At 45.9% G+C, this 20,477-nt stretch overlaps 1 protein-coding gene across 5 annotated transcripts in view; it reads left to right on the top strand.

Annotated features, from left to right (window-relative positions):
* The window catches only part of SMARCA4 (SWI/SNF related BAF chromatin remodeling complex subunit ATPase 4), a 533,682-nt gene that overhangs the window by 163,325 nt on the left and 349,880 nt on the right, over window positions 1–20,477 (top strand). For all 5 annotated transcript variants that reach the window (XM_085600653.1, XM_085600652.1, XM_085600651.1 and 2 more), the window contains exons 12-19: window positions 1,408–1,538; window positions 15,704–15,761; window positions 16,612–16,727; window positions 17,105–17,255; window positions 17,828–17,991; window positions 19,240–19,306; window positions 19,600–19,710; window positions 19,916–20,158. In XM_085600653.1, the coding sequence (XP_085456779.1) occupies window positions 1,408–1,538; window positions 15,704–15,761; window positions 16,612–16,727; window positions 17,105–17,255; window positions 17,828–17,991; window positions 19,240–19,306; window positions 19,600–19,710; window positions 19,916–20,158 (1,041 nt within the window). The remainder of the gene's footprint in view (window positions 1–1,407; window positions 1,539–15,703; window positions 15,762–16,611; window positions 16,728–17,104; window positions 17,256–17,827; window positions 17,992–19,239; window positions 19,307–19,599; window positions 19,711–19,915; window positions 20,159–20,477) is intronic.

Below are 20,477 nucleotides of genomic sequence, written 5' to 3'. Positions count from 1 at the left end.
GCTGCTTCGCCTTTTAAGCCTGCCTTTTGGGGTGAACACCGTAGTGGCTTCCTGCAGGAGGGTGGTGACACTTCCCCGGCCTGCAATCCCTCATTGTTCTCCTTCCTGAGAGTCGTTAGCACTTCTCTCCAGGAAGGGAGATGACTGTCTCGTGGAGCAGTCTCTGTGCCCGGCAAGGTGTAGGAGTTTAAAGCCAACAAAGTGACAGCTTTGCTAAAGCTCCACACTGCAACAAGTAACATTAATTTCGACTTGAGATATAAGTCGGACTTAATGTAACAAGTTGTTTGATACCTTTGAGTGCCCACTTTGATCGCACCATTCAGGAGTTAGCACAGTTTAAGGGTCAGTGTGTAACCTTGTTCCTCGCAAATTGTCCTAACGTCTTTCCGCAGTAAAACAATGGTTTGCGTTGTTTTGCTGTCAGGGCATGCACAGTATTTATCCTGCTTGTGTCATGTCTCACCCTGCATTTAAGACTTGGTAGGCCTGCCAGAGGGGGACTTATGTGCACTGGGAAGTGGCGGCTTTGCCATTGCTTTAAAGGCATAGTCAGGCAAGCAGTGCAAGACTGCTCTCCCAGTCTGCAATGGCGAACTGCGGCAGGGGCTCTTTTTACTTCAGGGACCTACAGGGTGACACAACCCAGGGGTACCCCTCTAACTTACATGTCCTGGGTGCCAGAAATCCATTCACTAGGGCCTTACATGTAAGTTACCCATCTCCAATTGGGTATAGCCAATTCAGCATATACTTTAGGGTAAACGTACTGGCACTCGGGTGTGGTTTGCATGCCTCAGTGAACTCTGAATAAAAAAAAAACTGCAGCATCAGTCGTAAAGGTTGGTGGTGGCCATACAAAAAGAGGTCTTTCCATCCAAAGACTAATAATTTGAGATGGTGAAACCACAAAAAAAAATGTATGTCACCAAAAGATCTCATGTTGTGATGGTGCCCTCTAGTTTGTATAACAAGCACACAAAATCATGCTGTTTCAACGTGGTTCATTTTGCAAGCAATATTCAGTTTCATTCTTGAAGTCATAAGTCAAATTATATTCTCTCCATATTTGACCAAAGCTCATAAAGCTAAAAGCCTGAAATTCCAAAGAACGTATCATCTTCTCCCTCTCTGACTTCCGTTTGTTAGCACATCCAATGAGTTTGAAATAACAAATAAGATTTGTGAATTGTTGGTTGGCCTAGATGTAAGGATAGCAAGAATGGTAGTGTTGGATCAGCGATGTTTGAGGGTGGGGGATAGTTGAGCCTGGCCGACTTTCCATGATCTTGCAGAACTTGGAGATTTCACTCTTTCTTATTTGGGGTGTTCTTACCGCATTGGTTTTCTTATGAAGAGCTTCCTTGTACTGAGTCCCATCCATCTAAATACTATTCATTTTTTCAGCCTTTGGATGAGACAAGCCAGATGAGTGATCTCCCCGTAAAAGTCATCCATGTGGAAAGTGGAAAGATCCTAGCAGGGCCCGAGGCTCCCCGGGCGGGTCAGCTTGATGCTTGGCTTGAGATGAATCCTGGGTAAGAAAACTTGGGGGCAAATTGTATTGCGAGGCAGTCTCCAAGATATGCACTTGTCTTCACAATGTGCTGGTGCCTAACAAACTTTGCCCTCTGTTTCTCAAGCACATTACCTACTCCTTGTTCTTGCAAAACAAAATTCATACTATTTAATGGTTAAAAACCTTCTTTGCGGCTATATTGTAGAGGGAAGCCCACTCCATTTCTACCGGTAACTCTGCAGGTAAATGTATCCTTTTCTGTGTTTCTTGAGACTAACTTGTCAGGCAAATAAGGCCTAATTAAAGTGATGCAAACCCTCCAACTGGCAGACTAGTGAGGCCCAATGAATGTCTGCCAGCTCATTGCTAATTTAATGTATAGTACAAAGGCACACCTGGCAGGCTTTAGTGGCTGAAGTGATAAAAAAAGAGGACATATAATTGCAGCCTCTCATGGGGTGATTGACACTCAAGTACTCAGTCATCCTGTCTGTGAACACTATTTTATGCCAGCTGCAACCAAACAAACATCACTGACAATATGTGTTCTCTTTGGGCCTATATTTTGCTTTACTGAAAATGGTAAGTGAGTGGATGGGGCACAGCACGGGTTGCTACTGTAAACTGTGATCCTAAACTGGCCTGTGATCTTTTTATCAAGGGCAACTTCACCAATTATACGTTTTCAATAAATGTTTTGAGTTAAGGTAATTGCATCACTCTGACCACAGGTATTTTTTGTGTTTGTCACCTTTAAGTATAACTGCCCTCAAAAATTCAAAACTATTGATGAGTAAAAATCCTATATATTGAAAATAGAGATGGAAATGTCATCAGAAATAAAGACCAGAAATTTATGATGAATATGCTCATTTTGAATCTTTAAAATATTGTACATTTCACAGTGCTAAATATCTCTTGTAAGGCAGTGAGGATGTGTGAGAAAGGGCCTCTTTTGACATGGTTAGCCCCCCCACTTTATGCCTGGAAAATGATGTGGTTTTGACTTAAAGAGCACAGGGTCCCTGCCGACCAGTTCCCGTGTGTCAGAGCTCCTTCCCTAAAACTGTACCATGATTGGCAAATTCAGTCCCCCTGTAAGTCCCTAGTAGATTATACCCAAACTGCCACAGCTGCCTGTATGCCTTAAAGTCAACATGGCACACTTCCTGTGTGCCATGTCAACGCAGTACTGCCTAAGGTAAATGTAAGTGTAGTAAGTAGACGTAGAGCTAGGCTAGGTTAGGTTCTTGAAATAAATCTTTATTCTCGGTTCAGGTGCTGCGCAGCAGCCGGCAATAGCCAAGCATCCGGGCAGAAACAGTCAACATATTCAAACAAAGACTCTAAATTCTCAAGTCGAATACTCACGGCCAGAATATAGTGGCGCAAGCATTCCAACAAGTAAAGCATGAAAAGCAAACCACTACATTATCCTCCTCATAGCAACGGAAAGAAGGAATGAAAAGACAAGGAGAAAAGAAGAGAAAAAGGAAAACACAAAGAAAACGAGAAGAGACAGAGAAATAAGCACACAAAAAACGAACAGAAATTTTCAGGAACAAAACGTTGTCTGCTGCTCCTACGTAAGAAAACAGGCGGAGTGACATTGGAAGACTGAGCTTTATCTTCATCGGTCCGTCCACAATGCAAGTTTACACTATCCCAATTCCCACGATTTTTAACAATTCTGGACACATTCCACCAATGTTTGTTATTCACCCTTACAGCATTACCACAAACTTTATCCACAATCAATGGATCTGAAAATGTCAAGTTCCCCTTCTTGCTGTGTACAGGAATCTTCACACGTACCACATAAACCAACAACAAATGAGTGGGGAACAGATCTTTTCCTGGCATCAAAATAAGACTTTTGACTAGTTTGGGCTTAAGAAACCTTATCTCTAACAAATCCATCCAAATCAAACACAGAGTCCGTTTTCACCCACTTCGACATTCATCCAGGACACACCTTGGAACACGGTTTCCTGCCTCGCAGAAGTTCATAGGGAGACACTTTGGTAGACGATTGACAGTATTCTGGACATTGCACTTCACTGCCAAAGCCCACTGCACACAGTTGTTAAGGACCCTATTCATGCGCTCCACCAGACCGTTCATTTGTGGATGATAGAGCAAACTCCTGGAATGGGAAATTCCTCCTTGCCGTAAAAAGCATTGAAAGTCTTGGCTGACAAATTGTACACCATTATCACTTACAATGGTTGTAAGAAACTGTCTCTATATATACTACACCAAAATCAGGTATAGTGTGTATAGGAGTCCAAGTGTCCCCAGAGGTAGGCAGAGGTTAAAGTTAGATAGAACCTTACTCTCTAATAGTGGTAGCTTGGTCGAGCAGTAAGACAGTATCAGAGGACAGTGTTAAGTATTTGATGTGCCCACTCAGTCAGCAAATGAATTCACACACTCAAGAACTGAACTCTAGGCCAATTGTTGTTGTATAAAAATATACTGTTTATTTTTAGAACCAAGCAGGCCTGGTACAGGTAAGCATTAAATACGTTTCAGTAATAAGTTACTGGATATAGAACAGTTTGAAAATGCAATAGAAATTGTACTTTGTTGATTTACAGGGGAGCAGTAGTATGCAACCCTTCGCAAATACAGTGCATTGGAATGAATAGGCTTTTTCAGTAAATTGCATGTAAGTTACTTTTTACATTTCTTTTCTAACTCAGTGCTGGATACCTAGATTCAGCACTGGGACATTTCCTAGAAACAGGTAAGTAATTACGTTTTGGTTATTCGCATGATTTTTAGGTCTCGCTAGCGTAAGGCTGCCCGCAGGCGCAGTCTCGCTGGCGAGATTTAATGTTTATAGGTATTTTATGTAAGGGGCTTTAAGCCCCGCCCCTCTTTTCCATTGGCCGGCGTCCCCGTTTATGCTAAACGGTGGCCAGCCATTGGGAAAGAGCTTGTTGTCACGTTTTCGCTTGGCTTTTTCTGCCGTCCCACTTTGACGGCCTCACCTGCTTTCCTTCTGAAGTAAAAGGTTTCTTATCTTTATGGGGCCAAACACATGGCCCCATGAAGATAAGAAACCTTTTAGCAGGCGAGGCCACGGCAGAAAGAGCCAAACGAAAATGTCATGGCGAGCGCTTGCATTTTTGAAAAATCCGATCGGAATGTTGAGGTGTGTGATGAATAATTCGGAAATGTTAATGATGGTCATTGTTAAACATCTGTTGCAGTACTGCAGCTCACTTGTCACACATTTCGACTAATTCTTCCCCAATCAAATTTAACTCAGACCAAGAATACAGGATTGTGGGGGGAGGCAACTGCAGCTGACAGAGTTTCCCAGGTGGCCTGGTGCTCCCGGTAGGAAGTCGGAGATCACTTCCTCCGAAGACACACCTTGCTACCCCCCGGAGGGTCCGGGGTGCCCTGCCCTCTTGTGTCTGATAGCTGCTGCTTACTTCCTCTCAGTCCCAAAAACAGGCCACGGTTTGGGGGATTGTTTTGATGATGTTAAATATATTGATTTGTTTACCATTGTGGGTGGAATCGTTGTTGGAGCTGTAATGTCCAAAGGCGAGATAGCTCCGCGGGTTAATGCCTCCACTTTTGATGCCCGTGTGTAACCCGCTGATGGAGTGCTTTGTGAGAGGAGGGTGTGCGCTGTACATACGGACAGTGTTTGTGTACTATTTGGAGACTTTACTGCCCCCCGCTGGCGAATGCGAAGTCTACACTCATAGATGATTGATTTTTAATTTGGTTTTTACTGTTGACCCAAAGAAGTCATGTTTTGGTTAGATCCTGTGTTTTTATAGCTGAGCTTCCGAGCCCTCGAGGCGCTGTAAACAGATGGGATCCCAAACCTATAGGAGAATGCAGAAAATGCGCTAAGTCTCAGTAATGGGGGTGTCGGCAGGGCCCGGAAATGCTGTACCCCATTCACCCCAGTTTTAAAAGACTGACGGAACTCAATAAAGAGAGAAACATTTCATATTTGTGACCAGCCAGCAGGGGGGCGTGGCTTCAGAGTTTTGGGTGCTGGCACGTCTGTTGACAAAATCTAAAGTCCCTTTTGCGTGCTTCATATGGGAATCTTCCCCCTCCCAATAACTTTCCAGCCCCCCCCCCCATCTTCCAGCTGCACCTCGGCAGGTGTGGAGTAAACCAGGCTTAGTACTCCTTACGATGACTGACAGCCTTTGAAACGAAGCTGGGGGTGTTATTCAGGCCCCGATGCTCGCATCTCAGCCTAGCGCTTAGCACCCTCAACCTCAATCTAAACGCTACACCAGAGCCTGGAACCCTCCAGTAACTTACTGTTTTTGCAGAGAAGCTGAAAACCCGGGCTCTATATTACCAGAAGGGTCGGTGCTGCAGCTGACGCGCGCTCCAGTCCCGGCGGAGGCCCAGGGGTGTAGTGATGCTGTAACTGGCCCTGTTTGCACTCACTTCTCGCCGCAATAAACTGGCCGCACTTGGAGACGTCTGTGTGCGACTGCACCGATTTATGTCCTTGCGACCCCTGCACGTGGCCTCACTCCTGAGACTCTGGCTCACACCGAGCAGGTGTGAGCGAATACTTCACAGGACACGAAAGGCCATCTGTAGTGTTTGTATGACTTCAGTTTACGTTTTTGTCTTTATCTTAGCTTCACACCGCCGTTAATGCGGGACTAAGCCCGTTTATAAGCGTTCCCGCGATAGGAAGATGTTCGAAGCGAAGCGCAAAGAGTTAAACGGAGGTGCCTACAATCACACAATTTGCAGATGTGGGGTTGGACGGATTACAATTCTGGTTACTGAGCTGATAGACCATGACTACCCTTTACTTGTGCTTTTGGTTAGTCGGTGGTGCACCAGTGTAACCTGCTTGCACCAATGAGGCAGAGTGAGGCAGTACACGGCAAAACGAATGTGTGAAAAGAACGGATATTGTTAACAGCGCACCTGTACTGCCTCGATGAACGCATTCTACCAAGCTTCGGCCGGCGCCTCAAAAATAAGTGTTTGAGGCCTTAGCCGGATTCGGAGTCCGCTTGACAAGGGGTGGCCAGGGAGCTTACTGGAAATGCATTTGTTTGACCCCTATCTTGCCATGTGATTGTTTGGGCTAGCAGGTACTCACTTTGGGCAGCACACCCCCCCCCCCCCCGAGGCAGCAGTGTATTTCTAGTGCAGGCTCTTGCAGCCACCCTTCTAACAGACAGACACAGGCAGCTGTCTCACTCTCATCTACAAAGGAGGTGGATTGACGAGTGAGCCCGCCCCTGCTGACAGTGACATGCTCATTAGCTAGCCTGTGAAAGATGAAATTACATTCTCATTGCTGGCTATTAAGAAAGCAGAAGGATGTTACAATTCTTAGCTCTATTATGGTTTCAATTTCTGATAAACAAATCCCTTTGGGGTCTTCTGCACACGTGGCTCGTGCGTTTCCTGCTGAACCCCTCATTTCTAGAACATTAGGTAGGTGTCTCACATTCCCCCTATCTAAATCACTGAGGCCTAGACATCGATCTCAACGCCGGAAAACAACATAAAGGAATATCTGGTTGGTCCACATAAGATGGCACATCACTACTCATCTTATTGATGTCACTAATGTAATAAAATCATCCCTTACAGCCGCATTGTGACGTCACAAAGCCTGCTGTCAGCACCAGAAGACAGTGCGAAAAGCAGATACCAGCTACTCAGTTTCCTCTCTCCTGAGATTTGTCTTTAAAAAACAAGCATTTGCAATGCAATAGGTCTCGCATTTGCGAGAGTTTGAGATATTTTTATTGTAAATGATATTGCCTTTTATTTATGTTTTGGTTTTTGAAACATAAATAAAAGACATTGCCATTTACAATGCCAATAGGTCTAACTCGCGTAAATGCGAGACCTATTGCATTGCAAATGCTTGTTCTTCTTGTAGGGGTATATTTCTCAGCGCCCATCCTCCCTATGTTATTGTCAATGCTTTGCTCAACTCTGTAGAGATTTTTTTCATTAATGAAAAACAGCTCTGTTGACATGGATCTTGAGAGTGGCGTGCAATGCTTTTTGTTGCTTTTGCTCCACCTGTCATTGTTCCAGTGGCTAATACCATCTCGTAAAGTCCCAAAAGCCTTGCTATCTTAGTGAGCACAGCATTTACCTCAGGGATGTCCCGCCTAGGTCCAGGAGGACAGGATCCATGCCAGATTCTGACTTTAACCAGAGGCTTTGTGAAGGATTTCTGTTTAGCTAAACTCTAGGTATTTTGACTGGAGTTCCTAGAAATCTGTTGTCTCCTGGACCTACATTGGACTTCACTGTGTTACCTAATTTACCGAAGGATGTTTTATAAGAGCAGCACACCCGTCTGGTCATTCCCCACCTGCCCCGTTGTCTGAATCAGTTGCCCTCTGTCCCCCCACACCTGAGCCACTCTTCTGCGATCCCCATCTACCCTCTTACCTATTACTCTACTCCACTGTCTGCGATCCCCATCTACCCTCTTACCTATTACTCTACTCCACTGTCTCCCATCTGCTCTTGCATGCAATCAGGCCTGCAACGCCCATACGGCTCAAAGGGCTTTAGAATCCCCTTTACCAGTCGTGTGTCAGCCCGGGCTGAGGCAGCTTCCCGGGCACACACACAGGCAGTTTTTGAGCTGCTGTGGGATCGCTGGTCTGGCGTCCGTCTTATTGCAGCCGCACCCGAGTACTTCACCGGACTTTAAAAGACCATTTACTTGTGAACAAGGCTTTGTTGTTTTTTCACCCCTTCTTAGAGGCCCTGCATCTCCACTATTGCTGGAAGAATTACCCCCCCCCCCCCCCCTGAAATTCTGCTCTAGTTGCACCTCTGCATGCAATTCCGCCTACCCTACTGCCTATGCTATTGCTCACCGTCTCCCACCTGCCCCCTCACCCGAGACACTCCTCTGCATCACCTACCTATGCTTCTTCCCCACCAACTCCCTTCTGCCCCTCACTTGACACACTTCTCTACAATCCCCACCTGCCCATGCCACTCCCCCATCTCCAATCAACCCCTCGACTCAGACACCTCTCCGCGGTCCCATCTACCCTCCTACCTATGCCACTGCCCCTCTGTCTTCCACAGGCCCCCTCACCTGAGACAATTTTAGCATTACATATCTATGCCACTGCCCCACCATCTCCCATCTGCCCCCTCACCTGAGACACCTGAGTCACAGAAACTGCATCTCTCTCAAGGAAAGGTGCAAAACACGACCACTAAATCGCATAGCATTCCACGCCTACGGTGGATTACTATTAAAAACAAGCATTTGCAATGCAATAGGTCTCGCATTTACGCGAGTTTAAAGTATTGGCATTGTAAATGACAATGCCTTTTATTTATGTTTTAAAAACAAAAACAAAAATAAAAGGCATTATTTGCAATGTGAAGATCTCAAACTCACGTAAATGCGAGACCTATTGCATTGCAAATGCTTGTTAAAGAATATTTTCAGTTTTCAAAACTCCACACTTAGAAACTTTTTGGAGTAGTAAATTGAAATGAATGGGCAGGTAAGTTACGTTTCACGTTACTTTTCTAACTCAGTGCTGGATACCTAGATTCAGCACTGGGACATTTCCTGCAACCAGGTGAATAAACACGTTTTGGTTATTGTGTGATTTTTAAAGAATATTTTTAGGTTTCAAAACTCCACACTTAAAAACTTTTTGGAGAAAAAGTGTCAATGTTATCCTATGGAAGGAAAACAGGTTAACAGTTCACAGGTAAGTTAATCGACTGTGAGAGTTAAGGTTCTGGGGTTAGACTCAGGGGTCTCCCAGGGTCAATGATGCACTGTTATTGCACCCTCAGTGGCACTAGGGCGGCCTGGTGCAGATTGTTGAGGCCCAATGTTATCAAATGGGGGATAGGGCGCCTCCGGTTGGTGGCTGCTGGCCAGCAGGCCACAGGGTTGTGGGAGCAAAGCTCCTAGGGTTAAGCTCAGGGCAAGTTGGGGACCAAAGTAGCACGAACGGTGCACCCTCAGCGGCACTAGGGCGGCTGGGTGCAGGGTGCTGTTTTGAGGTCGGGTGCCCTATTGTTTTCAATGGAGAACCTCCGGGACAAAGAAACACTGCAGGCTCGGGACGAGGATCTTCTGGGTGCGACCACCACTTCGAGGGGTAAGTTGGGATGTCGTGGGTTGGTTAGGCACCGTTTGTTTGGGCACACAAGGCCGTGGGGCATCGGGTGCAGGGGTGCCTTGTGACGTTGGATTTTCTTACCCGCTCTAGTCGTGGTAGGGGGTGTCCTCTGGATTGAGCTGCAGGCATCGTCTGGAGGCTTGAGGCAGGTCAGGGGTCGCCGGATCTCGGGTCAGGATCGCCGGGGGGACCTCCTAGTGGTGTTTTTCCACTCAAGCTAGGGCCGGGTTCAGTGGGTGCAGAGTGGGCTGGATTCGTGGTCTCTGGCTGGCACCAGAAGCTGCAGTTTAAACACGTCCGGTGTTCACGGGAGAAACAGTCTGGGAAGTGAAGGGAGGCAGGTCCTCCGGGGTTTGTGAGGTTGCTGGCTGCTGGACACGCCGGGATTTCACAGGATCATGTTCGAGGGGAGACAGGGCTGGGGCTAAGTCAGTGGGCGTCGTCCTCTTGTTAGCTCTGCACGGCTCTTCGTCCTTCTTTTCTTCTTGTAGGTAGGCTGGATCTGCCTTCTTGGTTCAGGGCTGCCCCCTAAATAATGTATTTAGGGGGCGTTTTAGGGGTCTTGAGGTCAGTAGCCAATGGGCTAGACATGAACCGTAGAAATTTCCGATGAGACTGTAGTATGGGAACATGAAAATACGCGTCTTGCAGATCCAGCAAGCACATCCAATCTCCTTGCCGGAGATGCGGATATATCTGGTGAAGCGCAAGCATGCAAAACTTTTCCCTTTTGATATGCTTGTTTAGTGTCCATAAGTCCAAGATGAGTCTGAACTCTGCTTTTGCATTTCTTTTTTGGATCAGAAAATATCTGGAGTAGACTCCTCTTCCTCTCTGCGCCCTGGGGACTTTTTCTATTGGTGATTTGAGCAGAAGGGTCGCTACTTCTTCTCTTAACCTGTTGAACCAAGTCATCTTAACCTGTTGAGGTGCTGAGATAATTGTACCGGGTGGATCGAGGGAGGAGGACTCCGGAAACGAAGCGAGTATCCATGTCGCAGTATATTCAGAACCCATTTGTCCTTTGTGATGGATTGCCACTCTGGGAGATGGTGTGCAATACTTCCTCCCACCGGAGCGGTGGACGGCATTGGAGGAAGCAGGCTCTCATTGCTTTCCTTGAGCCTTGTTTCCACCACCGGCCTGGCGGTTATTTCCACGTCCCCTGGATGATCTACGGGACTGAAATTGCTGTTTCTTTTGCCCTTGTTGATCCTGGTTTTTCTGCCAGTGGGGGGTTTGAACCCTCTGCTGGTAGCTACGCCTGTCGGTTCCCCTACGGCGACGGAATTCTTTCCGTTTCTCTAAGCCCACGGCTTTCATGGTGTCGAGCTCTGACTTCATCCGATCCATCCCATCGTCCGCATGAGAACCGAAAAGCGAACTACCCGAGAAGGGCAGATTTAGAATCCTTGCCTGTGCTTCCGGTTTCAAAGCTGTCAGCCTCAGCCAAGAGGACCTTCTGGCGGAAATCCCGTGAGCATATGAGTGCGCTGCCAATGTTGCCCCATCCGCTGCCGCGCTGATCACTTGGTTTGAAACGAGACTGCCCTCGTGCAGGATCTCTTCGAAGTCCTTTCTGTCTTCGGAAGGCACTTTTTCTATAAATCGCTGCAGGGAATCCCATAGTGATCTGTCGTAGTGCCTCAGAAGCGCTGAGGCACTAGCCACTTTCAGACTCAAGGCCGCCGAGCCACATACTCTTCTGCCCCAAGAGTCTTGCGATTTACTGTCTTTATCCGGCGGCACTGTGGATGATGATACCACTGAATGCGTCTTTCTGGCAGCAGCTGTAATCACCGAGTCCGGTGGAGGGTCCGCCTTGAGAAACAGAGGATCCTCGGGGGCTGGCCGGTATTTTTTAAGAATCCGCGCCGGCGCGGATTTGATAGACGCTGGCGTTAGGAAGATGTCCATTACTGGTTTAAGCAACCCAGGGACTAGAGGCAACACTGGACGAGACACCGCTCTCTCATGAAGGGTCTCGAAGATGACCGAAGAGGTGGTTTCTTGAACAGGCAAGGGAATGTTCAACTTAGTCGCCCCTCTGCACAGCACATCCTGAAAAGTGGTGATATTGTCCACTGGCGACACTCTAGATGGTGGAGTATCTGTGAGTGTAGGTGAGTAATCCCTTCTGGACGAACGGCTTGACAAGGAAGATGAAGGAGACCTCCGTCGCCTTCTCCCCGATCTGATTGATTCTCTCCTCTGAGAGGTAGACCTGGATCGCCTTCTGGGCGAGCGTGAGCGCCCTCGCAATTCTCCTCCTCGAGAATGGGATCTTGCTGGTCGTAATGTTTGATCCAGAGTCCTTAGTCTTGTTAAGGACTCCTTAACCGCCTGAATCATGGAAGGATTCGGAGGCATTTCCCTGACGGGGCTCTGAGGTAGAGCATGGCCCTCGTCTTGAGATGTATGCCCCACCAGAGGAACTGGAGAGACACCCAACAGTTCTGGTGATCTGGATCTTGATCTTGAATCCTGAGAGGCTGAAGGGGAAATGGAGATCGGACGCGATGAATCGTGCTCCGATGTGGTATATATCACCCTATGAGGAGACTTGCGTCTTGATACTTTCCTGAGCGTCAGACGAATGTGTGACGTCTCCTGGTATCCCACTGCGGGGGACCGTCTCGACGGTGATAGGCCTATCACCGGAGACCTGGACTTGGACGCCGAATGGATCACCGGCGATGTGTCCTGCCTCGACGTCGAGAGCCTTGTAGTCAACGGAGGGCTTGTCCTGGACGGAGGTCTAGAACCCAACTGGGAATCTGGCCTCGACGTCACCATCTTCTCCGGTCTGGAGAACTTGGACGACGAAGGCTCCTGCCTCGACTTCGAAGGAGGCTCCTGCCTCGATGCCGACCTGGACGGAGGCTCCTGCCTCGACGTCTACTCCGACGGAGGCACCCGCCTCGACGTCGACTCCGACGGAGGCACCCGCCTCGACGTCGACTCCGACGGAGGCATCCGCCTCGACGTCCACTGATGCGACGATGATCTGTGTCTCGGCGTCGACAGCACCTTCGAAGAGGATCGCCTTTCTCTTGACGGCGAATCATGTCTCGACGTCGAGGATCTTGCAGGATCTTTTGACACCGATCTTTGCCACGGCGTCAACGTTGATTTCGACGTCGACCGCCTGTGGTGTTCCTGCGACGTCGACTTCTCTCTTGGCGTCGATTTTGACGTTGAGCGATGTCTTGACGTCGAACGGTGTTTTCTCGACGTTGATCGGCGATGAGCCTCTTTTGACGTCGAAGGATGTTTTCTTGATGTCGAAGTAGCCGACGACGAACAAATGCGCTTCGCCGCCGCATCGAGCGTCGACGTGGACTTTCGTTTGGAAGCATGACTCCCCCTGGACTCCTCCCCTCTCAGCGACGATCCCGCCGCTGGAGTCTTCGACGCCGAGCCCGACGCCGATGGAGAACAGACAGGGACCAGCTGCTTAGACGTCGACCGCTCCGAAAGGCCATAAAGTCGAATTCTCTCTCTCTCTTTCAAAGTCCTCTTTGAAAGGTCCTTGCAGTGACGGCAGGATGCAGGAGAGTGAGACTCTGGGAGGCAGACAATACACACCTCGTGATGGTCTGAAGAGGCCTTCTTTTTGCCACAGGATGGACACGGCATGAATAAAGAAGGCATTTTTCTGACAGAAAAAGTTGTAAAATTTAGTCAGAAAACCACAGATAAACGCTTCCCTGATGTATTCCAGAGGAAGCCAAAAAATTACTAGAAAAGTAACCAATTCTTGACTGAAAAGTCAAAAAAGAAGAGAGCTGAATTCCAGGGTCCTGACAGAAGGAGCCGGAAAGAACAACTGACCCAACTGTCACCCCTGAGGCATGATGGGATATTGGAGTCAGGGCTGCCTTAAAGGCACGGTGCCAGTTTTTACCTGTACAAGGCTTTTCAGTCTCTATGGTATTGTATTGCAATGCAGCCTGCAGGCTAACAATGTTTGATGGTTCTGTGTTTTGCACAGTGCTCTTTTTTCCTTTGTTATGAGTGTGTTACCTCATTAAAAAAAAAAAAAAAGAGATTTAGGTGTCTTTTTATACCTATGATGCATTATTGGATAATTGTATATACATTGTTTAGCCTTCTATGGGGGCTGCATTTGCTTGGAAAAAATAATATATGTGTATCCATATACAGAGCTGTATATATATGGTCTTCATATATAATTTTTATTGTTTCCGGGGTCCCCGCACATGGGCGGGAATATTCAGTGCTTAGGACTATTGATGAGGATCCCCTGGAAGAGAACATGCAAAATGCGCATGACTGTTGAGCCGGCCAAACCGTCATGCGCACTTAGCAAGTGCCCACCACTCCTCCCCCTGCTCTGGCCAGCTCAGCCACACCCCTAAGCCAGTATGGAAAAATAAAACGATCATGACTTTGCATTATTAACATTTTATGTTTCCTTTTTGAACTGCTTTGAGGGCAGTGGGGTGACACTCCTCCACCTTAGTGGAGAAGCTGCCGCTGGTGTAGACACCCCAGGGAAGGAACCCATTGGTTCCTACCTGTCACTCTCCTCTAACACCCTTAAATCTAGTATTTAGGTGGCACCCCCAGACCCGGAAATCGGATTCCTGACGACCTATTAAGCCCAGTCGCCAAAGAGTTGCCACAGCAAGAAAGAAGGACCAGTGACTGACTGCGCCAGCCCTGCTGGCCTGTCTGCTGCCTTTCGACCTTGCTATAAAAGTCGAACCTGGGAGAACTGCCTGCCTTCCATAAAGATCAAGAATCTCCAGTGGACCTGTCCAGAAGAAACCAACTTTAAGGAGCAAAGAACTCTGCCCTGAGGAAACTCCTCAGACCCACCTCTGCATCCGATGCCCGAGTCCAAGCGGCCCACCGGTCCCTGCGAAGTTTCCCCTGTGACTCTGAGCCAGAGTCTACCATGGCCTGACCCTTCCGGACTCTACCTCGACTCCTGCAGCCTGAATTCGAAGACTCCACCTGGCTGCGACCTGCCCGGTAAACTGTTCCCAATGCCTAAGGATACCCCATAACCAGCAACCCTTGGGGAGCTCGTCTAACCGTGTCCCTACATCCACTAGCATGAGAACGTATGGGCAGCTGTGGGTTTTCTTTGTTCGGCCTCTTGGTCTGAGCCTGCAGCCTCTTTTCAAAACTGATCGCCCCCATTGAATTGCATTGGCATCCTGACGCTGTGTTGCCACTCTATACCCGGCTGCCCATGTGCCGCTGAGGGTGCAAGTTTGATGTTGCCTTGTGTCCCCCCCCCCCCCCCCCCTTTGCTTACCTTAACTCCAAGAGATCAATCCCTGACACCGCTTCACTCACCTGAGCAGGGCATCTCAATCACCCCTGTCTCTATTGTTTAACATTGTGCACCCAACCCCGAATTTGCCCACTGCACACACCTCCTCTGTGCCGCTGGTGGTGCACTCTTGGTACTAATTTAAACCTTTCCTAGTGTTGACTTGAAATCCCGAAGACTAGATCTGTAACACATGTACTTACTTGCAAACTGCATTATTGTTTTCCTCCCATCGCTGAACTGAAAAATTGCGGTGTCCACTTTTTAAAGTGAAAAGTATATTTTTTTTAAATGTACTTACCTTTTAACGTACATCTTGGTCTTCAAAGAAATCTTGAAAGAAGCTTATTTTTCAAAAATTGGTGTGGATCTCCTTTTTGAGATGTCATTTATTTATCACTGTATGCATAACAAATGTCTTGCTTTCCTCTGTGTTCGGCCTAAGGCTGCTCGACCACACTACCACAAATAGAGCACTTAGGGTTTACATTGAGCGATGTACACTTCTGGGGGAATCTCTTGAATCTTTACACAATATAACCAATTAGTGGTATATCCCATGAAGAGCCAGCTTCCTACAGGATGGAAATGAAGTGAGTTTCACTGTTGGACTATAGAAGCACCAAAAATCTCTGAAACGAAGGACTACTAGCTTGTTGAGTGCATCGCTGTATGATTTTTGTATGTTTTTAATGGCATAGTCTATTTCCATTATTTGTTTCCTAGGTACGAAGTAGCTCCTAGGTCGGACAGTGAAGAAAGTGGCTCAGAGGAGGAGGAAGAGGTACAGGCCATTGCTTGTTTACACACTGCTTATAAATACATTTGCATCTTTCTTACATTCAGACCTTTGTGTTTCTTGCTTGTTGTCAGGGAGGTTTCTGGAAAACCCCTCTTCTCCAGCTACAGGAATAATTTGTATTATGTATTTGGAGTAGATAGCTGAAGCAGCATACTCATGTTCTGTTTATTTTACATATACTTCGTGCAATTCCTTCTCCTGGAGAACCTCTGAACATGCCGGTTGTATTTTTGGGTGTTTGGGCTCTGAAAGAAATACTTGCCATATTGATAAATAATACAAGATCATTGGCAGAGCTGCAGTAAAATCTCTTGTGCTTAAAAACTGAGAGAGAGGAAATTCCGGTAGTAAGTTTTAATTACTCCCAGATTTTTTGCAGACCTGTATCACCTTTGTCTTGCTTCCTCTGACACCCAAAACGGAGATTGGTGTTAAAAGCTGAGGAAGGAGGCCCTCTCGGGCAGACTTATGTTATTTTGTCTGGCAATTTACCAACTTCTCGATTTACACTGAATTTACCCTTTGACTGAAAATAATTTATTCTCAAAGGTAATAAAAAAAAATGATCCCATATTTTCTTTTTACTTTGGCAAAGTAAGAATTAATTGGTTTGTGTGTGGGAAGTACAAATTTTTTCAGGTTGCTTAGGATTTGTTTTGAAAGTGTAATTTCCTTAGTTTATTCATAATAAGGTGTAATACGTTGTTTGACATTCTGCTTTACATCTAAAGGTGTAAGGGCCTTTACTCTACCAGTTTCTGGGTGTGATTGCGATACCACAGTGCAGTTCTGAAGTTTTGTAACAAAGTTTTTCTTTATGTACCTCTGAGAGGACGAAGAGGAAGAGCAGTCTGGTTCAAGCTCGTCCGTGCTGGAGGAAGAGAAGAAAAAAATATCTGATCCGGACAGTGATGAGGTCATCGAAGGCTATGCTAGACAAATTATTGAGTAAGCAGTTCTTTTTGTGCTTGTTTGTTACACGCCTGTTCCCATAATAGTTTATCAACACATGTTTTTTTTTTTTTAATAATGAGCCCAAGCAGACTTACCTTTGCAGGAGATGCAAACTCTAATACTAACAGCATGGGTGACATAGGAGTCTTGACATGCGCTCAGCAGTTTGGAAGAATGGGAAAACTTGTCCTCTCTGGGTTCTTTGTTTAAGATGTGACGTATGGTTCTGGCGTGTTCGTTTTCAGTTCAGTTATGTTCTACAGCTTATCATCATGTGAGACTTGAATACCGCAGAGCCACCATCACAGGCAAGTGACACCTATCATCTTCACTCACACAAACCAATTGTGTTTTATTTTTACTTCCTTTAGAAGTGCCAAGCAAGATGTTGACGATGAGTATGGCATGTCCCAAGCTGCTCTCCGTGGACTCCAATCCTACTATGCTGTTGCTCATGCCGTCAGCGAGGCTGTGGAGAAGCAGTCCACCCTGCTGGTGAACGGCAAGCTGAAACAGTACCAGGTGAGAGGGATTGAGGTGATCTTTGACGTCAGGAGCTCTTACATCATCAAATTCATGAACATTTTAATGGGCTCTATTTACGAAATGTGTTTAAAATTTTATATTTATTAGGATTTTATCCTTTTTTCAAGTTATGTGATGCTATTTTTTAAAGATATGTATTTGTATAAAGCGTATTCAACATCCAACAAATTTGTCTGCATTGTAAACATATAGGGAAATCCTGTGAACCCTAGAAGATGTCTGGCTTTTAGGATGTTATCATAGATGTCAGTTCCTGGACTAATGAAACCGACTTGAACTTAATTTCTAAGGGACTGTAGGTCCCAATCTGCCATACTTGGTTTGTCCCCTCTTAGTCACCCAAAATTGCATTTTTATTTCAGAGGATGGAGAGCAAATATATTTTAATAATGAAAATAAAACTGTACTATTGCAAGAAATAAAATATGAAACCTGTAAAAACCTTCATGGCTATGAAGAAGACACAATGATTGCTAGTGCAATAGTTAAAATGTTTTGAATCTTGGATATGTAACCACTTTGGGATCTTTTTTGCTCTACCACTACAGGTTAAGGGTCTGGAATGGCTTGTGTCTCTCTACAATAATAACCTCAATGGCATCCTGGCAGACGAGATGGGTTTGGGCAAGACGATCCAGACCATTGCGTTGATCACATACCTCATGGAACACAAGCGCATCAACGGGCCCTTTCTCATCATCGTGCCTCTCTCGTGAGTTAGCCTCATTTCCGTGAGAGCATCGATTGTATTTAGTTTCCACTGCTTGCCAGGCCTAGAGAGATGGTTGTGTCCCAGCCTAGTGTGCACTGCATTATGGACTATGTTAAATTACTGCCTCTGCTTTAAATCCAATCCTTCTAGGATGGTTCCTTTCTGGAGGGGTTTACTATTGTACGGAGGTTTAAAATGTGCTGTAGGTACATTAGAATAGTGTTCAAGTAGTTGTGTATGGAGCCTGTGGAACATGGTGTTCCTATTCATTCTGATTCGGCTTCCGAACGTTGTCTTTTTTGTGTCAACTTCGCCAAGCCCCGGCCTGTATTGTTTTTGGGATTGACGGATTCTGGGCTGTCACTCATTCTGAAAGTCCCTCATATGCCTTCTCTGCTATTCCATGAGGGACTCTGAAAGCTTACTTAGCTCGTATGTTCTTAACAACTTTGAGTTGCTCTTTTTCACAGTTATACGTGTTACATGCCATTACTTTAGGCCGTAGTGTCTTTTTTTGTAGCATTTTATTTTCCAACATTTTTTCTGTGTGCTATTAAGGCCCCACTATTCTTAGATGCTTGTGTCATGAAAGTGACAGACATACACCAGTCCTGCACCTGTTTACAAAATGTTAGATGTGCTTCTTAGCAAAGAATGTCTGTTTGTGTGCAACCAGCTACTACGTAGATCTAGCAGTAGCCTCTGAAGCAAGTCTGTATTACATTACATCGCTAAAACACCTGTGGTACTGTGCTGGCGAGCATCTTCTATCCATATGGCATGCAATGACAAATCCTGTGCTGTGTCTCTGCATTAAAGAATGAAACAACATGGTTTCCAATGTGCATGCCGCACAGTATGCCCAAGCAGATGGAATAAATATGAAAAAAAGAAAGTGGAGCGGTTTAAGGAGGGCCTATGAGGTCAGCATGTTTATGTAAGACACAGCAAGGGTTTGCGAGATTTGTTTTAAAAATCGTTTTTGATTTGTAAAAAAAAAAGTGAATGTTTTAGATATGACCAGTCTCAATCTGACAAATGTAGCTCACTATCCATCTGCAGCATCACCCAATTCCACCATGCCTTCGGTTACAAGAGTGGTCCTTGGGGAGCAAACCACTAATGGAAATAGCCATCTGCCTACTATCTTTGTTGTTTAAAGGTTAAATAAATTCAGGCTGTCAAAATCTTGTTACAGATAAAGTGTTTGTTTCCGCTTCTTGAAATTTGTTGCCCCTTATCTTTCAGAACGCTGTCTAATTGGGTGTACGAATTCGATAAATGGGGCCCGTCTGTGGTGAAAGTATCTTACAAGGTGAGAGTACTATTGCATGCCTGACACATCAGAGGCTATCCTTGTTCTTTCGTGCAAGGACTAGCCATGGTTCTACTAGCATTGTGTGATTTTTTTATTTGAGATTTTACCAGGCATTTTAAGTTGGTTAATATTGCCGTTTAGGAGTGAGACTTCGTGCCCTATGAGTAGCATTCTCCCATATCAGATTTACATTGTGTAGGATCTTTATTATGACGTAAGGTTTGTAACCACCTTGAAGTAGCTCTATACAAGTGATAACTGCTGTTATTTGTTTTTTCCCCATTTTCTAGGGCTCTCCAGCAGCGCGGAAGGGATTCGTACCTCAGCTCCGAAGTGGAAAGTTTAATGTCTTATTGACTACATATGAGTACATTATTAAAGACAAGCACATTTTGGCAAAGGTGAGTAAATGCCCTTTGCACACTTTTAGCTGTTAGAAAGACTGTTGTTTAGCGGACTAACTCTTTGGTGGTTCCACATTTTTTATTTGGGCCAACAATGATGTATTGCCCACAAGGAATTGGAAGGTCAGGTTTCTCATGTTGCATCTGTTTTTCTTGGTAGTTTATCTGAAGTTGTGTTATCTGTTCTCCTGCTCCTGTACAGATCCGTTGGAAGTACATGATAGTTGATGAAGGCCACCGAATGAAGAACCACCACTGTAAGCTAACACAAGTCCTCAATACACACTACATTGCTCCCCGACGCCTGCTGCTGACCGGTACACCCCTTCAAAACAAGCTTCCCGAGCTGTGGGCGCTGCTCAACTTCCTCTTGCCCACCATCTTCAAGAGCTGCAGCACCTTCGAGCAATGGTTTAACGCGCCCTTTGCCATGACTGGAGAAAAGGTATTAAGAAAACATCTCTATGTACTCTGTGTTTGTAGGACTATGGTAGCAGTCCCAGTTGTTTGCACATGCCTTATAGTCACTCACATTGTTTATCCAGGGTGATGCATGGTTAACGTAGGAATCTTACATCAAGGATCACGGTAAATCTGAGTTCAAATATGCCACAGTAAGACCTTTTGACAGTGAGGTGTCCTGGTACAATGTGGATTTTCAGGAAGGAGTTTATCTCATAAATTCCCACATTGCTTCATCTCCAGTGCTTCAGAATAAAGGACTTAATCTATAAAACTGGTACAAAATTCTGTTTGATATTTTT

The sequence above is a fragment of the Triturus cristatus genome, chromosome 4_2 (genome assembly GCF_964204655.1).
Source record: "Triturus cristatus chromosome 4_2, aTriCri1.1, whole genome shotgun sequence".
Classification (NCBI taxonomy): Eukaryota; Metazoa; Chordata; class Amphibia; order Caudata; family Salamandridae; genus Triturus; species Triturus cristatus.
The sequence above is the reverse complement of the archived record's forward strand: the minus strand, read 5'-3'. Positions and strand labels throughout refer to the sequence as shown.